At 42.3% G+C, this 18647-nt stretch overlaps 1 protein-coding gene across 1 annotated transcript; it reads right to left on the bottom strand.

Annotated features, from left to right (window-relative positions):
- Positions 1-364: 364 nt before the first annotated feature.
- On the bottom strand, positions 365-18620 carry MRPL22 (mitochondrial ribosomal protein L22). The gene is made up of 7 exons (XM_066613511.1): positions 18513-18620; positions 18375-18420; positions 11205-11340; positions 9006-9071; positions 8003-8080; positions 6015-6084; positions 365-2614 (listed from the first exon to the last, which is right to left on the bottom strand). The coding sequence occupies exons 1-7, from the start codon at positions 18523-18525 to the stop codon at positions 2403-2405; spliced, it is 621 nt and encodes a 206-aa protein (XP_066469608.1). The 5' UTR covers positions 18526-18620; the 3' UTR covers positions 365-2402.
- Positions 18621-18647: the final 27 nt, after the last annotated feature.

Below are 18647 nucleotides of genomic sequence, written 5' to 3'. Positions count from 1 at the left end.
AAGCTCACCCAGTAGCTCTTTGTGTTGCCTGAGTGGAAAATGAACTACTAATGTAATTTCCCCATCCTCTACAGTCCCAAGACTTGTGCTTGCATGAGCACAAGACTCTGCTACTGAGCATATACTGAGGTGGGGGGGGGGAGGCAGATGTTCTGACCTCCTGCTGTTTTTCTGAAAGTGAAGAGAGTTTCAGCTCTCTTCTGTGTCTTCCTCATACTTAGACTAAAACATATCTGCACATAAGACATCTCAGCTTACTAATATGGGTGAATTTCAAAAATGAATGCAGTACAAGGCAACTGACTATCTTGTTGTAAACCAATCTCAGGCCTGAAAAGATTGGCAGAAGTTAGAACCCAGTCTCCTGCCTTGGTGAAAGGGATGGGGACGTATAAACATAATATTACAAATGCATACACAATAAGCCATTTCCCACTGACAATAACTTTTTAATCAGCGCCCTTCCTTTTTCATATCAAGGCCTACAGATCCTGCTTGAGAAGATATTAGGAACTGTACCTTTAAAAGTGTGCTGAGAAGTTACTTTTAAAAAGGGTTGGTAAGTTTCCCATGTACTCACAGAAAATGAAGAGTAAGTACTGCCATCTATAGTCACATTTTACTGAATTGAAAATTCATCTCATTGCTTGTTTACTAGGCAGCTGCTCTAAAACATTCTTTTCACAACATAGAAGGTAACAAAATAATCAAACCAAATGTGTGCTCCTTGCCAATTTTCAGTGAACCAAAATGATTGCCCCTTCCACCACATTTATGATTTATTATGTGAAATTCAAAGAATAAGAAAAGGAAAGAGACTGAAGAAAGGGTAGAGTTAACAGTGGGTAAATCTACTCTCAGAGCTTTGTTTCCTTGTCAAAAGGTAACTTATTTATTTCATTTATACTCTGCCTTTTTTCATGACAGACTTATGGTGGCATATGTAGAATTCTCATGGTCTCCCATCTAGACACAAACCAAATCCAGACCTGCTTAGTTATAGCATGGTAGCTATATCACATGCCTTCAGACCATGTGATGTTTAACACCCTCACCCCTCCTAAAGTTTTAAGTAATTGTGAACATATGCCCCTTGCTCAGCATGAGAAACTCATGAAGCAGATTTTTAATACTGCGAGTGTTGCAGTCATAGAATCGAGATCTGAAAAAGTTATAAACCCAAAACACCATTATAAGAGCCAAGACAGAATCCATTTCCTAAGTTTGGTCCTAATGTTAAAGCACTGGAGTTGCTTAAAGCACTCGTGTCAACTCAAGCCCCCGCTGGATTACATATCCCACCAGATGTTCTTGCATTCCCACGAAATGTTCTACAGTTTTTGCCATTTAAAGGACTGGGGAAGCTATTATTTTCAGTGAAAGTAATACTGTACAAGGAAAGGCTACAGTGTTTGGGCCTCTTCAGCCTAGAAAAGAGGCGCCTGAGGGGAGACATGATTGAGACATACAAAATTATGCAGGGGATGGACAGAACAGATAGAGAGATGCTCTTTACACTCTCACAAAACACCAGAACCAGGGGATATCCACTAAAATTGAGTGTTGGGAGAATGAGGACAAAAGAAAATATTTCTTTACTCAGCGTGTGGTTGGTCTGTGGAACTCCTTGCCACAGGATGTGGTGATGGCATCTGGCCTGGACGCCTTTAAAAGGGGATTGGACAAGTTTCTGGAGGAAAAATCCATTACAGGTTACAAGCCATGATGTGTATGTGCAACCTCCTGATTTTAGAAATGGGCTATGTTAGAAGGCCAGATGCAAGGGAGGGCACCAGGATGAGGTCTCTTGTTATCTGGTGTGCTCCCTGGTTGCATTTGGTGGGGCCGCTGTGAGATACAGGAAGCTGGACTAGATGGGCCTATGGCCTGATCCAGTGGGGCTGTTCTTATGTTCAAAACTCCAAGGATAGTTGCATGACCTAATTATGAGTCAGACAGCCAGCTCCTCAGTGGGACTACTTTCTACTATTTTTTCCAAATATCATCTCAGACACTATCCTTGTCTAGTGCTTGCTCTTCTCCTCCTAGTCACCATATATATTTTACTTCTTTTCAGAAATTATTGAGTACTTATATATCATTTTTCAACCAGAGTAGTTCACAAAGCAGTTTACATAATACAATTAATGGTCCCCTGTCCTCAAAGGGTTCACAATCTTTAAAAAAATATATATAGAAGAGACACTAGTAACAGCCATGGGAAATGACGCTATGCTGAGGTGAAGAGGGACAGCTGCTCTCCCCCTGCTAAATATAAGAGAACACCACTTTAAAAGGGGTCACTTTGCCCAGTTAGCAGAAATTCGAGATTAGATTTTTTTTAAACTTACTTTATTTAGATATTTATCAAAAAGGACAAAGAATATACACAGTGTAAAATATTATAGTGTGTTAATAATGTTTCGACTACGAAGTTGCTGCACATACTCCTTAGCTTGATCAAAGCCAGTCTTTGGTGGCTCTGGAGGTGGAGGTGGGCCTTCCACTAGCTTCACAAAATAATGACACTTGACTTTGTCCATAATGCCAAACATGCCTTTGCCATGGTAGCGGATCCTTTTCAGATAGTGGCCTTTTCCAGAGAAGGATTCAGCTAGAAGACACAAAATAAAAGGAAACCCCTGGATGGAACATAAATCTAAGAGACAACAGAATTTTCAGCCCACTTCATGCATCAACAGAAAATAATGCAGTTCCATGTGTGCACACTGGTGCTTCTCACAAAAAAATTACAGAACAAGTGTTCAGGACCCAAAAATAGTCTATCAAAACACTGAAAATGGCATCTTAAATTCATGTGAATTAAATACATGAGAAATACAAATGTGGAAAGCTTATAACTTTACTATGAGTAAAATCAATGGGCACACCTTAAATTCATAATGCATACAATCTGGCACCCTGAATGGATGGACTACTTATGTGCAGTAGCCCCTATCCAGAAACCAGCATAGCTTTCCCTTCCTTACTAGGGTGCCTCTAAACACTGCTATTGAGCTAAGTGTGCTGCATCTTTTTTTAAGCAGACCTCTTGTATGTTACTTCACTGTAGATTTGTACCAGTAATGTGGTAGAGAAGAAACAAATGCAAAATAGCAGAACCCTTTGAAATGGCAAAAAAAGAAAAAAAAAAACCTGAGTTATCAATTGGCAGGAAAAGAATCATGCAAGGATACAGATTTAAAGTTATGACAATTGCCCATTAATGCTCCCTTAGCAGGTTTTGCAGCTAAGCGATTCTCTGAATACTATAACAGTGTAAGACTGCCACCCCCACCCCATTTTATAAAGTCTAGATCTGGAAAGCATAATTCACCAAGCAGGTCAGTCACTTTCCTCCAGAATGTCCACTTGAGGGACTATGAATCATTATGAAGTGACATTTTATTTTCCCCCTAGGTAGAAGCTATTTCTACACTGCTTTTTGTCATCATAAGTTTGAAAGAGAAATGAGCTTCCAATGGCAGCAGCAACACAGTGGAAAATTAAGAGGATCATTTTGATATAGAAAAGGCAGAAGGCTGTACTTAAATGCCAGATCTAAATGTACTTAATTCAGAACCCTTTTACCTCAATTAAAGACTGACAAATGACCAGTTGCTTGAAAGCAAAGTGTAAACTGTAGGCTAACCTCCACAACAAAATGAGTTACCCTGAAATGGGCAGGTGACGAACAATGGCTTAATAATTTAAAAAAAACAAAACAACAACTTATACAGAATAATTCATTTGCCATGTCTACAATTTTTAGGGCAGATAACATTAACACACTCAACTGAAAATGCTCAAAGTACACTTTTTCAAATGATATGTTCAGTTACTTTTAAAAATCTGTATGTCAAAATCTACATGTTCAACTATGAATAAGTTCAGGTTATTGCTCGTCTTGTATGTGTTATATATGCCAATAAAGCAGTGTTTCTCAAACTGTGGGTAGGGATCCACTAGGCAGGTACGAGTCAATTTCAGGTGAGTCCCCATTCATTTCAATGTTTTATTTTTAATATATTAGACTTGTTGCTACCATGGGATGTGACTGCATTTGGGAAAAAGTTAGAGACTTGTACTTTTAATAGGCTACTCTGTATATACTTTTAAACAATGATACTAAATGGGACTTACTCCTGGGTAAGTGTGGGTAGGCCTGCAGCCTAGGATTGTTACAAATGTTCCTGCTTGGTGATGTCACTTCTGGTCATGACATAACTTCTGGTGGGTCCTGACAGATTATCCTTCTAAAAAGTGGGTCTTGGAGCTAAATGTGTGCGAACCACTGCAATAAAGGATTCTGATCTGATCTATATTTAAAAACCTACTGTAATTTTTATGTAGCTTTCCATAAATTAAATGGTTTGTTAATTGTAGAAGTTGTTGCCAAACACTGTTAGGAAACTGAAAGGAAAAAAAGGTCCCCTGTGCAAGCACCAAGTCATTACTAACCCTTGAGGTGCCGCTGCTTCTGCAATGTTTCCATGGCAGACTATGAAGCGGGGTGGTTTGCCACTGCCTTCCCCAGTCATGTTACCTTTCCCCCAGCGAGCTGGGTACTCATTTTATCGACCCTGGAAGGATGGAAGGTTGAGTCGATCTCAGGTTACCTGAGGTCCTGGGATTGAACTCAGGTCGTGGGGAGAGTTATTGGCTGCAATACTGCAACCTAACACTCTACACCACGTGAGGCTCTGTTAGGAAATTAGTCAACTTTTCCATATTTTACAGTGCAATCCTATGCATGTTTACTCAGAAGCAAGTTCTATTGTGTTCAATGAACCTGCTTCCAGGAAAGTGTAGGATTATATTATTAGAGATGTTATCAGCTAACTAAAACATTATATTTCTATTCACCAGAGCTTGAGGAGTGAAATATTTTTGTTTCTGTAAAACTCAGGCTTTCTCAAGCAAATAGCTAGTACACTGAATCCTTCCAAGTTGGATACATTCAATAAAACTTGCAAAACTAGTATACAAATATTGATGTACATAATGCTTTACGTGTAGTGTTGACATGAAACACTTGCCCAGTCTTAAATGTGCAGGTTCTCTAAATCCATACTGAATGTGATCAACAATCTGATCTTAAACACATCATTCAAAGCAAGTTCTGTTGATTTGAACTAAACAATGGATTTCACTGAAATGGAAATAAGGTTGCAAATCTATACAAACTTTCCTCAGAGTAAACCCAATGGACCACAATGGGACTTAGTTCTGAGTAGACAGGCATAGGCCTGAGCTCTGAATCTGCTTAGGAACAGCATGCCAGTACTTCATTAAATGTAAGCCAAACAAATTCCAAGAGACTGGAAAGAACTGAGAATGGAATGTACCAGACACACAAAACCTTTTTGAAGCGCGTGTGTGTGTTTTATTAGTAGCATGCAGAATAATGGTACTGACTAACAGCCCAATCCCATCAACCACAGGAGCACTGGCACCAAACAGCATCCACTGTATCCTGTGCTGGAGTTGATCAGGTTGGAAGTCTCTTTAGATTAAGGAGACATTTGTCCCCTTACACTGAGTAAAGCTCCGGTCTGCTAAATGGGGCTTCTCAGATAGGATTTCCCTACTCCCACTTGTCTCCATCCTCTCCTGCGCCTGTCCCACACTTGTTCCAACCTCCCCTGCCCTCCCCCACCCAGGAATCATGCCTTCCTGTCACCCTCTCCACCCATCCCATGCTGCTCGGTGCTTACCTTGTCTCCGCTGGTGGCCAGGAGTCCAACTATGGACAGTACAGGCCTCCCCGCTGGTGCAACTTACTTCTAGGTGCTGCAAATGTGCTTTACAGCATATTTGTGATACCCAGCACCAGTGCTGCAGGTGCAGCACTGGCACTAAGGCAGCCCTGGATTGGGCTGTAAAGCAGTTATTGCTATTGCTGACAACTGTGCACACAAGTTAACATTCTGAATAGATCCATACTATTGATGTTCTGGGCTGCAACCAGTATTTCAGAAAAACCTTGCTATAATAACGAATAAACTATTTACCAATGTGTAAGTTGGATTTAAATTCTACATTATTCTTTCTCACTGCCATTTCTTGAGCTTCTAGAAGGACCTGTTAGGGTGAAAGAAAAGTTAATATCAATCACAAATAAAGACTATTCAAATTTCCCAATTTTCTTTGTCTCCAATTGCCCTTTACTAAAGTTATAACGCAACATCTCCATAATGCTGCTGGCCCTTCTTTTTAAATTCAGGGGAATTTAAAGAACAAGAAAAAAAGGATTCTATAAAAGAAGAAAAACAAAGTAGCAAACGACAAAACTGAATGTCTAAAGTAATTAACAGGACTACAGCTGTGGCATATTAGGCAGGCAAGCTGGCTCATTGTGAAGCGGCTAGTACACATTGTCTAGCCGAACATTAATGAATCATCCCACACAGTATTTCCAAATGAAAAAGGCTTTTGATACTTTTTTGACACTAGATACATCAGTCCCTGTGTGAACAAAAGGAGGGAAGTGGGGCATTAGCAAATTAAGTCCATAAAATGTGCCACAAAAGGGCAAACAGACAGAAGAAAAACCTGTTCTCTTCAGTTCTTCCTTCTAGACATGTACAGTGATAATAGCCTCTACAAATTATCATCCTGTTTTGAACTATATATTTGGAAGAAAAAGTACAAAATTCTTAAGTATTTAAAGCTTTCCTGAACTGCCTGGAAATTCCACATGAGTGGTCGAAGCATGTTTGTTACTCTTTCTGCCATACTCCCTCCATTAGACAGGGTGAGTTGATCCACCTATGTCGGCAGATGTTGGGGGTACTATTGAAGGGCTGTAAAGTATCAGCTAGCCTTTAGCTCGATAAATGGCTGATTAGTTCACATTAATTCAGAAAGCTCAACCTGTTTCCATCACAGTCTATAATCATCAGTCCCTTTAGTTCTCTGGTCCACAATTCCTCACATGCTTGCCCATTTCCTTCCAGCTAAAAGGGTACAGTTCAATCATCACTTCTTCTTCAACCACATCTCCACATCCACTGTTTCTTCAGCTACTGCTGGATGAGGAACATTTTTTTTAGTTCATGAACTAGCACTCCTCTTTTCCTCCCCTTGTGGTATATAGCCTTCCCTTACCTGAAGTACTGCAAAGTTTCTTCAAACCTTGACCCCTCTAATTAGCACCTTCTTACCTCATTTCTCTTCTCCTTTGCCCTTTTCCATCAAACCTCACTCTCCACTTAACCTTGCTTCAGGTTCCTTTTTCTCAATTCATTCTCAACTCTGCACCCTTCCTTCAATTTCTACTCTGAGGTTTCTTGTTTTTCAGCCTTCGTGCCTCCTGGGACCTCAGTCTGCCCAATGAAAGATTTTAATCCAAACTGACAATTTTCCTTTCTCACACCAAAAGTGGGGTTTCAAACTGCCACATCAAGGGCTTCACTACACCCAGTATAATAAAATATAGATGCTATTTTTACCACCATGACAGGGAAGGTGCCAGTTGGATTTTCTTCCTGGGGTTGTCTCAAGGAAAGGAAAGGAGTCAGTTTAAAAGAATTGAAAAGAACCAAAAGGCAGAATAAAGCTGGTTGCTATTTACTACTTTAAAAACCCTCACACGACAGGACAAATGCTTTTGTCCTAGGGCTGTTCAACAGAGAAGCCAACAGCTTACAATGAAATTCTGGTTTTAAAGGTAAAAATAAATCTTAATTAATTAATTAATTAAAAGGTGCTAATATGCTGCAAGGAAGGCACAAATATCCAATATGACCCTGTAATAGTCACATAACTATATTTTACAGAGCACCTTCAATAGCAACATATGTGCTAAATATCACATTTTCCAGGTACAAAATCCTGCTTGAAAAATTGGCTATCCACCAATCAATATCCATCATCAACGGAAGTGAAACCTTGAGGAAAGATTGGGAACAGTGAACAACAAAAATATATGCATTTACTGAACAACAAACTGTGCGGAAAAGCTGTCAGACACATGGAAAAATGAAATTCTACATCATACCTCTTTGATCACCTTTGCTCCCTTTTTATCATTGAATTCCAGCTGAGCCAGTGCCTGATCTATAGACATTCCCCGTATCTGGAATGAAAAAATCACAGGAAAGATTAAACCACTAAGCAGGGAAAGGTTGAGGGAACTCTCAATACAATGCATATAGTGAAAGCTTATCACAGACATCAATGTGCCAACTTTCTTTCTTTTTTTTCCAAGGAACCATGTGTCATTGGATATTAGTTAGTCATTTTTTGAGGCTGGTACTTTAAAGAATTTTGACAAAGAGTATTATGGGCCCCCAGATCAACACGGGAAAGAGGAGGATTCCCCATCTAAAGTCACATGAAGCAACTTCCCAGCACTGCAAAACAGCTTCCTACCCAACAGTGTTCCCAAATCTAGTGTGTACTTTTAAGTTGTCAAGATGACAACCATAGACAAACTGCCTGAAACTGCCTCCACATAACATGTATCATGCAGTTAGCCATTCTATTACCACCTGATCATTCGCCATAGCATGATTATCTTCACCTGGCACAAGCTGCCATCAAGAAGCAGTTGCTGCAGGGAAGTAGTTTCCAACAGCTTCCACACTACAGCTGTATCATGGGCTCACAGTTGGCAACTACAGGCAACCCAATTTCCTCTGCAAATGATCCTGCAGTGGTTTCTGCTTGATAAGAGGAAATCTAAGCAATTCATCACTCCTTTAGAGTTTGCTGCTCCATGTGTTCTAATCCAAACTTTTGTCTTATCTAAACATTCTTTTTGTTTAATTTGTTTCCTGGGCAAAATAACAAGTTCTCCTTTAACTGTAGTGAAGAATCTCCTCCAATTCCTTTAAGTGGGTTTACACCACATTTTATTCAGAGTTTTTGCAAGATAAGGTAAAAAGAATCCCAATTTCTAATTCAACCACATGCTTATATTATAAGAACAGTGAAATGGTTTTAAAAGTAAAAAAGTCTATGTCCAACAAAATGTAATCTATAAAAAATTGTTCTCTTACCATTTTTGCCAGATACCACATCTTGTCCTTACTGTATTTAATGTCTCTTCGACAGTGGTATATTTCCTAGAAGAATAAATGTTTATGTCCTAAAATTAAACTGGGATGTTTGTCATATCTTGGGAAACAAAACACCAGTTCAGATGAACATAAGCCTCAGGAGTTCCCTCCTCCTCTATTTCTTAACTTCTTTCAGGTTTGCAATAAACCACCATTTGTTGTTGTGTCCAAATCAACAAACTATGGTTACTCAAACAATAGCTTGCCTGAAAAGCAGGATCTAACAGTGCTGATGTGCTCACTTTTCTCTCTCTTTTAACTCCAAAGGGATGTTGGTTTTTGAAGCTAGATCAAGTAAGGGAAGGATCCAAACCACAAATACACAGCTTGTACCCTCCTTCCATCTTCCAACTACAAAAAAATCAGAAGTGCTTTGAGATCAGAAGAAAGAGAGAAAAGCCAGTGAGGCATTGAACTGTTCTAGTATTGCCCAACACAAGGCAGCCCTGAGATACTTGGCTCAGACCCTCACTGTATCTTTCAGATGTCAAGTCCATGGAAAAGGGGAGGAGGGACAAAACTTCATGTGCAGTAGGCCCAGAAACTCTTTTGTGTGAAATGCTTAGGCAAGAGCACATACTTTGCAGCCGTGCAGAGACAATTTGCTACTCAAGTCCTCACCAACAGACATACAACCCAATCCTATCCAATTTTCTAGCACTGATGCACCATTTCAACAGGGCGTGCACTGCATCCTATATGGGGAGGGCAGTCACAGAGGCTTCTTCAAGGTAATGATGCAGCCTCAAGATAAGGAAGCAAACAATGCTGGAATGTTGGATAGGACTGGGCCTGAAGATAATTATAGGCTTAATGTAAGAACTCTAGTTCTTGGTCAGTTTCTAATGTGGCAATTAAAGTGTTATACCAAATCCCAGACAAGACTCATGCAGGCTCGCTCTGTAGATGAGAAGTATTTTATGGAATTAATAAACATGCCAGTGCAGGAAAGTCATCAGTGTATGACACTGCCTTCAATGAGCTTTACATCACCACTGTTCCACCAGTTACGACTAGGTCTAGAACCAGCAAGTGAACATCAATGCATTATTTTTAAGTGTTTAAAAGGGAAGCAAAATTCACTCAAACACATTAATCGTTTGATAACTGAATTTTCATGTGCATTTTGTTGCTCTAAAATACAGTGCGTATACTTCAAATCATATTGCTGGCAAAGCCAATTAATGTGCATCGAAGAGAACTTAAATGAGAACTTAAAAAAACCCACTGGATTTGTCTGCGATGTAACCATTTTTCATTTTAGCTGCCCTCAGCAGTGAGCCAAACCATCTGACAGTAAATTCATTATTTTATGGTAAAGAAAACTTGTAAAAATACATGCAAGATCAAGATAACTGATGGGAAAACTTGAAAGAATTTTCATCCAAGTCTCTCAAGCTTTCCCATTCAGCATGTGTGCAAGCGAGTGATTTCAAGCACTTAAAAAGTAGCATCTCTTTTTCCTCCAGTGACCAGCCTTTTAATATTTAGTTTATCTAGTTCCACATATAATACAAGCTGACAAGGAATGCTACTGCTACAGTTTTCTAAATACACTTTCAGCCATAAAGCAGCCCAAGGGAGGAGAAATAAGGATGTGATCACAGTGAAATGCAGGCCAGAAAAAAATAAGCCTATTAGCTGAACACAGAGAACAGAGCATAAACTTGCTTTCTCCCAACCACAGAAGCCAGAAAAAGGTTTATTTAGGATTCAGCATTGATTTTGTTTAGCAGGGAGAAGGGGAAAAAAATAAGACTTTTTATCTAAATGTGCAATGTGCTCAGCCAACTAGCATATGCAGTAGATAAGAATACACATCTTGTTTTCATTAGACAAACACACACCCAGTATTTTATTTCTGTCATTCATTATGCCAGAGCTGCTGGAACACACACAGTACCTCCGAGATTCAATAAGTGGCTCGTAACTCTAAATTTTAAGGGTATCATAACACATATGATAAAAATATGGCACCCAAACCCTCAATCTTGTACTAACAGCTTAATTTACTTCCTCAAAACTTCTATCTCACAAGTTTAGATGTAAAAATTTCGGGGGGGGGGGGGAACACCCTGGAATTATTACCAGCTCCACAATTTGACAATACATAGAAAGAAGATCTAAGTGAGTTCTTACTGCAGGTCTTCGAGGCTCTCCTGGTTGTTGTGGAGGATAAACCACTCTGTTCTTCTTTTCCCATCTTCCAATTTCCCCAAGAGATGTGCTTGTATGGATAGTTGACAGAAAAGGAACACTGCAAGGTGCCAGTAACCTGCAAGACAAGATTTTGAAATCCCTTTGTGGCTGAATTCTGTTGCTGGTAATAATTTAAGAAGTTGATTGCTGCTAATACCAATATTCTATTCATGTTTAGCATAGCTCTGCAGTTTTGAACTTGAGAAGTGCCATTCTCACCTCTAGGTCAATAATCAGTCTCACTGCTATTGGGATAGAACCCCATGCAGCTATCGTAGTGCTTGATTGTGTTTACACAGGGTAAAGATATGGCAACTGAATTTATGGCTCTCTAGTTGACCCTTCCAACCATAGGGTTACTTACTGTAATTCAACCAGAATTTAAAAAATGAACAATTTCTAAGGTTACTTACAGCGCAATCCTATCTTGCCAGGAAGCCTGCTCTGTATCCAGTGCAAGATTGGGGCCAGAAGTGGCTCGGCTGCAGGCAAGGGGAAATTTTTCCCCTTACCTCCAGGTAAGCCACCACAACTCCAATGGGTCACCTCGGACCTACACCACCTCAGGAAGTGTCGCAAGTCCAAGGAAAATGGAGTAGCTTGGAGCAGCTCCACACTGCTCGGGAAACGGGGTTGGGATCTGGCATAACTGCCAGGTCCCAGACCCACCTCCTACTCCCTGCCCCCCCGCCCCTGGAATGCCCACTGCCACCCCCCCTCCCAGAATGCCTCCCTTCTGTCTCTCCCCGCCTCCACCCCACTCTCCCCAGACCTATGCATCGGAAGAGCTTGGCTGGCACAACCTTCCCTCCCCAGGTCAGTGCAGAGGTTGGATGCAGACTTTGTGGGCCGGTGTGCGTCTCTGCGCTGGCCCAGCCAACACGCGAATAGGTGCAAATATGGCACTAGGGACTTGCACCAGCCTAACACAAGGTTAGGACTGCGCCCCAACATGGCTAAAATGTCAGACACATTGAAAATTAACCTTTGCAAGACTGGAACACTATTTGATTTGATAGAACCAAATTTAAAATCTCTTTTGCTTTAAAAGAAAACTGCTATTAGATTATAGCTTTTTGGTATTCATCAAGACTTTCATAAACTTATTCAGAATTTAATAATGCTTGTTGGAAATGTGGTCAAATGGAGAGAGATTTCATTCACTGTAGGTGGTTCTGCAACCCAACACAGAAGCTTTGGAGGCAGATGGCAATATTAATTTCAGAAATTCTGAATATTAACTTAATCTGGATCCATCTAGTATTATTTTAGCCAAGTAATGGAGAAAGCAACTTTTTCAAAATCCAAAGAATGATTGGTAAAACTATGGGATCTGGCTTAATCTGCCTAAAGGAACGTGGTATTGAAAAACAAAAATAACTCAACAGTAAGCAACAAATATATTTTGGATTGATAAGATTTTAGGCAAGACAGGAAAAGGAAGCAACAGTTAATCTCAGGGAATTCATTTCTTATAACATTCACAGTGAAAAAATAACAGGGTAAGGAACTCAAGTAAAAGGGAAACAGGAGCATGTGTGTATGTATATATATAGTATTTCTTAGAGCAATTTGTTTCCTGTGATTTTTGTCTTTTATCTTATTGTACATGTTCGTTTTGTGATAGCCAGCATTTATTGTGTTGCTTCTAATCTTTCAAGGTTTTGCTAAATTTAAGTTCTTTCTCATTTGTATCAGTAAGTAATATTCTTACTGTCTGTGAGAGAGAGAGAGAGAGAGAGAGAGAGAGAGAGAGAGAGATCTGAAAACTCAATTAAAAAATAATTAAGGGCAAAAACATGCAAAAAGACATCAGAAACCAGTCACTGAAAAAGACATTGTAGGCACAATCCTGAAGTACCCTTGGGATGATGCAAGTCCCTTGCACTGGCCTGGGAGTGTTGCAAAAATGCCGCCAACCATTTTTGCGCCTCTCTGAAAGGAGATAGCCCAGCGCACGGACATGCGCCGGCCTCCCCAGGCCAACATGAGACTCGGGCCCAGTAAATATGCGTCGGCTGAGCTCGGCCAACACAGGTGCCAAGGGGCATAGGGAGGGTGGGGAGGAGACAGAAGGGAGGTATTTCAGGATGGGGAGAGGGAGGGCAGTGGATGTTCCCAAAGGTGGGCAAGCTGGGAGCAGAAGCAAGATCCAGCAGTTATGCCAGATTCTGATCCCTTTCCTGAACTGCCGAGGCCAGTCCTGGGCTGCTCGGATTTGCGCCACCTCATCAGGCTGCTGCAGCTCTTTCCGGGACAAGGGGAAAAGTTTCCCTTTGCCTCTGGCCAAGCCTCAGACAGCCTGAAATTTGCAGTGGATACAGTGCAGGCTCGCCAGCCTGCCTGTCCCAACACAAATTAGGACTGTGCTATGTGACAGTTTGAATAGGGACATTGGCTCTCACCCTTCTACGTAGATATAAGAAAGTCACCACTGAAACAGTGCCTCTTTCAGGGGAGAAGATAGTATATGTACCGCAGTACTCCATTATCCAAACCAAGTGATGTGAAATGTCTTGACTGAGGTTACTGGGGAGAAACCGAATAAGTGCTGGTTATCTCAGGAAAATTTAAACAATTTTAGTTCTGAGTCCTACAAAAGTGGGTGATGAGCAGGCTTTGGCAGGCAGGAGAGGGCTTATATTTGTTATGCCTTCCTAGTTCAGAGTTTCCTGGTTCTTTGCCCAGGAATTGCTCCTACACAGTTTCACTCCTTCCGTCTCACCTTCTGCTATCTCTATGATTCCCAGTTTCTGGGGTTCCAATGGGAGGAAGAGAAAGAGGCTTTTCATTTTTCTTGCTATTCCACCACTCCCTCTTTCAGTCACCTGAAATTATTCTAGTGCTGGGCAAGCCAGTTAAATCTGTCCAGGTGGGTACATGTTTGGGGGAGGCAGATCAGAATACAAACTTTCAGATGAGGGATTGATGCAGGACCGTCACCAGCTTGACTGGGATATGACTTGGCCTTGTTTGGCCAAGAGGGATGGTACTCAAGCATCCAAACACAAACAACATATTGGCTGCCTGAATTACTTTGAGACAGAGTTCTCATGTGTAAGAACGTATTTCCTCTTCTTTGGAAGACATTGAGAATTCCCTGCACTTTGTTTTGCACAGTGAACCCTTAATTTAACGCACTTTGATTTAACAGACTTTAGAAACAGACATTTTCTGTTCTGTAAAAATGAGTCATATACATTTTGCACATGGACTTTAATGCATTACAATTTCCCTCTGGAACACAGCAGATCAACCATCAGGCAGCCCAATCCTGAGCTGCCTAGAATGCAGGGCTGCCATGGCACCAAAATGGCTACTGAGGCATCCTGAGCACGTTGGGCAGCCATCCCCTTCCCCTGAGTAAGGGAAGTAGCCCCACAATAAGGGCTACTTGATTCTGTGGCGGCTCTTTAGCTGACGCAGAATCAAAGAATCCTGTGTCGGGCACTGGGCCCTCACGGCACGTTTGCAACAGTACACACCAGTGGTGAGACAGCGTGCAAAGATCTGGATCGGGCCCTTAATGCTCAACAGTGATTTTGCACAGCTATTCAAGCTCTGTTTATGTAAGAGAATGCCAGTCTATGCCGTTTAAAGAAAAAGATATCCCTTCAAAAATGCTTCCTTTTGGTCATGCACAAAAGGTGGGATCCAAGAAATACTCTAGTTGCAGCCAGGGGCTTTTGCATATCAGAGATTTTAAATTTTTTTTTTTTTTTGCTTTAAACAACAGGCCCCACATAATACCAGACACTTCTGAAAGGCCCTTCAGTTACAAAAGAGAGTGCCAAGTTACATAGGAGATTATTGGTTGCAAACCAGGAGTCAATAATCCCACTGAACACTGGAACTAGTTGTGTAGTTTTTGGATTCCACCAACTGTCACTATACCAATTTACAGAGAAAGAAAGAAAAAACCAGGGTGGTTAGAACATCTTTAAATCACAAAGCCAACATTGTTAGGTGATAGCACCATCTAGTGCTCTAAGTTGTTTAGGCGAACACACAAACATACACATTCCAACCTAGACAGAACACAGCCATACTTATAGATACATTTATTTTAAAATATTTTCAGAATTATAAAGTATCTGAAAAACCTAGATGTTTAAATTTTAAAGTTCAAAATCATGTCATTGTAAATGCAGAAAAAAAAATGTTGTACACTTTTTTTTTCAATCCCCGCCCCATTCCTACTTTGACATGTTTGAAAAAGATGCCAATATTGTGTTTGTATGATGGGATTTCACATCTCTACTCAAACTCTATGACATTATCTGTTCTTAGAACTAACCGCAATAACTAATGTCACTCTGGCCTGTACCTTGGTCTACCTCAAGTCTGTTAAGCTACTTCTTTCACAGAACTGCTAGAAGCGTTTTAACTTTGGAATAAGCTTTTCCAAAAGAAGCAAAATAGAAGTATATTGTTAATAATTGCCATTAAGTTGTGAACTACTGATACTAGCTTTGGTTATACTATGTCAGATAAAAAGAGAAACTAAGCAGGTGAGGGCCCAATCCTATCCAACTTTCCAGCACCGGTGCAGTGCAGCCCCAATATTTTTGCAGTGCAGCAAAAATAAAAGTCTTATGTGGCACCAGACGGGCAGACCAATCCTAAAAGTGGTGGCTCCGCTGGGTGCAGCAGTGCCAAAACGGCTAGCAGTACTGCTGAGGCTGCCAGAGGTCTCCTTGGGGAAAGCCTTTCCTTCACTGCCACTACTATATCACAGACAAGAAACCGCAAGTTGTGGAGCAAGTTGTGGAGGGCGTCCTCGTCCCACAGCTCAGGTGAGAGGTTAAGTAGTCGTCCTCATGCTGAGAGCAGTTGCATCAGGCCAGCGTGGGCTCCAGCAAGTCTCTGGAGGGCCAGAGGCTCATTGGAGACTGGGGGCTCCCCAAGGGCCAGATATAGAGCCCCTGAGGGCTGCAAGTGGCCCCCGGGCCAGCGTTTGGGCTCCCCTGTTCTAACAGACGAGCATGGTCACCTACAATGCTATTGGTTTTTTATAATTTTCCTACAAAATCTAGAGCTGAGATTAAACCTGGAACTAAGTTTCATGAACATGTTCATCCCTCCCAAGCTCCTTTCCTTTCAGGGTTTTGTGGGGGGGGAGGCGCAACACAGACAAGGAGGTGGGAATGCATCTACCTGTTGGTAAAGGCTGTTGCTTCCTGTCAGAAGCACCTGCTTCCTAAATTTCTTGGGCCAGGCAAGCTCATAGCTGTAAGACAAAAGTCCCCTTTTCTGTCCTGTGCAAAGAGACTCAGAAAACAAGTGAGCCTGACTTCAGTTTGTTAGCTCTCTGTTCTTGCAAAGCCAGAGTCAGAACTAACAAGTTTGGTTCATGGAAAGTGGCTGGCAGCTGAGTCACTCTGAGTCAGCAGTTTTCTCACTGCACCTGTGCCCGCCACACCCTAGGTAACTGAGCAGATGCTGATTGGGTGCTCAGAGTACTTAAGTCTTAGTCTGCTGATCTACCAGGGCAGTAGGTGAAAACTATGATACTACTGCCAGAGACTTTGGAGAGTGGATATCTGTGTATGTATATGTTCTGACTGTGTGTTGTGGAAACTGATTTGGATATGTTATTGCTGGCCTGCTTTACTCAATGTGTATAACCTGGACTGTTTTGACTACTCTGTCTGTGAAACTCCTTATACTGCAGCTAAAGTTAAAGAATCTGCTGTGTTTGCCTTTTTGTGCATCCTGCTCTACGCTGGGACACACCCAAGGTTCCTATCCTCCATTCCTTAACATCTAGGTGGCACAAGTGACTGAGTACACTGCCATTACTCCTTTAGGAGTTACTAGACCAGTTATAGCAAATGATCTTATTACTGCATATGCTTTTAAAAACTCACATTAACATGTGCACACCAGGGAAATTTTGTGTACTAGCACTTTGTGCAGTGGCCAATGACATGGTTTAGTGCTTCCAAAGGGAAGGAAAAAGGAACGGAGAGTGAAAGTGCAATGAACAAGAAAGAGAAGATAATGTTACAAATGCAGAGAAAGGGAATAAAAAATAAAAAAATCATTCAAATGTTTTAGTCATTCATATGGCTAGGTCCTAAATCTAAGCAATTATGTAAAGGGAAAGGATAGATAATAGGCTGGTGCAAGTAAGGAGGGAAACAAGAGGAGAAGGGATATAGGTAAATCAGGAGAACTATCAAGGGCGAAATGGAGCTGAAGAACTGGGGCTCATCATCTGATAGTAGCAGAAGGGAGGGGAACAGAAGGAGAACTTGGGAAAGAAGGAAAAATGACTGAGGAGGGTTTCCAGGGTTTTGATCACATCAAAAGACCATGGCTGGGTTGCAACTCTCTGTAGCCTGTATCAAGAGCTAGAGGCTAGTGAGCCCTTTGCGGGGCTGGGCCGTGAAACAACTTCACTCACTTCTGGTGGGTGAGCCAGTCTCTCTCTCTCTCTCTCTCTCTCACTCATTGCTCTTAACTGACAAAGCAGCTGCTTGAAGGACCTAGTTTTGGGGGCCGCTGCTGCAATGGCTAAGAGTGTCCACCTCAGGCAAGGGCCTGGGCCTGATCTCTGGATTTTAAAAGCAGGCTGGAAATCCAAACACACACAAGCCAAAAACCGATAGAGGCAATTTGACTGCACACCAGGCAATAACAAGCGACTTGGCTTTCCTGTGGGCCAAGCTGGGCTTCCAGGGCTGCCTGTTCACCGTCACACCTTGTGGCAGCTTCTACACCCACGTGCTCATCACAACATGAGGACTCCCTGGGCCAGGACTCCCTCCCTCCTCTTCAGCATGTCACGCTGCCATAAGAAGTCTCACAGCCAAGCCTAGGCATGCCTACTCAGAAGCAAGTCCCATTATAGTCAACGGCGCTTACTCCCAGGTAAGGGCGGAAAGGACTGCAGCCGAAGAGCCCAACCCTATGCGTGTCTACTCAGAAGCAAGTCCCATTACAGTCAACGGGGCTTACTCGCAGGTAAGGGCGGAGAGGAGGCTGCAGTGCTAGCCACACTTGCCTGGGCGTAGGCGCCACTAACTCTAACGGGGCTTACTTCTGAGTAGACCTGCGCAGGCTCAGGGCCCGGGAGGCGCCAGGAGACGTCCGCGGCGGACTCACCTCCCCGCTCGGGCGGCGCCGCTGAGGCCCGAGGCTGCCACGGCCCCTGCGGAGAGAGAAGCGAAGAGTTAGCGCGAGGGAGCTGCGGGAGCCCCGCGGGCTGGGCTGGGCTGAGGCGACCGGGACGTTGCGACCCACCCGGGAGAAGCATCTTGGCCGCCTCCTGCCCTCGGCGCCCCTTCGGTTTCCGTCGCTTAGATTGTCCTGACGCGGTCGCCGTCCTTCTGGGGGCGGGCGGGGTGTTTTGCGACAGCGCGTGGTCGGGACGGCACG

Source organism: Tiliqua scincoides, chromosome 2 (genome assembly GCF_035046505.1).
Source record: "Tiliqua scincoides isolate rTilSci1 chromosome 2, rTilSci1.hap2, whole genome shotgun sequence".
Taxonomy (NCBI): domain Eukaryota; kingdom Metazoa; phylum Chordata; class Lepidosauria; order Squamata; family Scincidae; genus Tiliqua; species Tiliqua scincoides.
This window is presented reverse-complemented; position numbering and strand designations above follow the sequence as displayed.

Coding starts and splice junctions, on each gene's coding strand:
- MRPL22 (XM_066613511.1), bottom strand. Junction 8,081..9,005: donor TGTGGTATCTGGCAAAAATG/GTAAGAGAACAA, acceptor TTTTCATTCCAG/ATACGGGGAATGTCTATAGA. Junction 6,085..8,002: donor GAGCAAAGGTGATCAAAGAG/GTATGATGTAGA, acceptor TCACCCTAACAG/GTCCTTCTAGAAGCTCAAGA.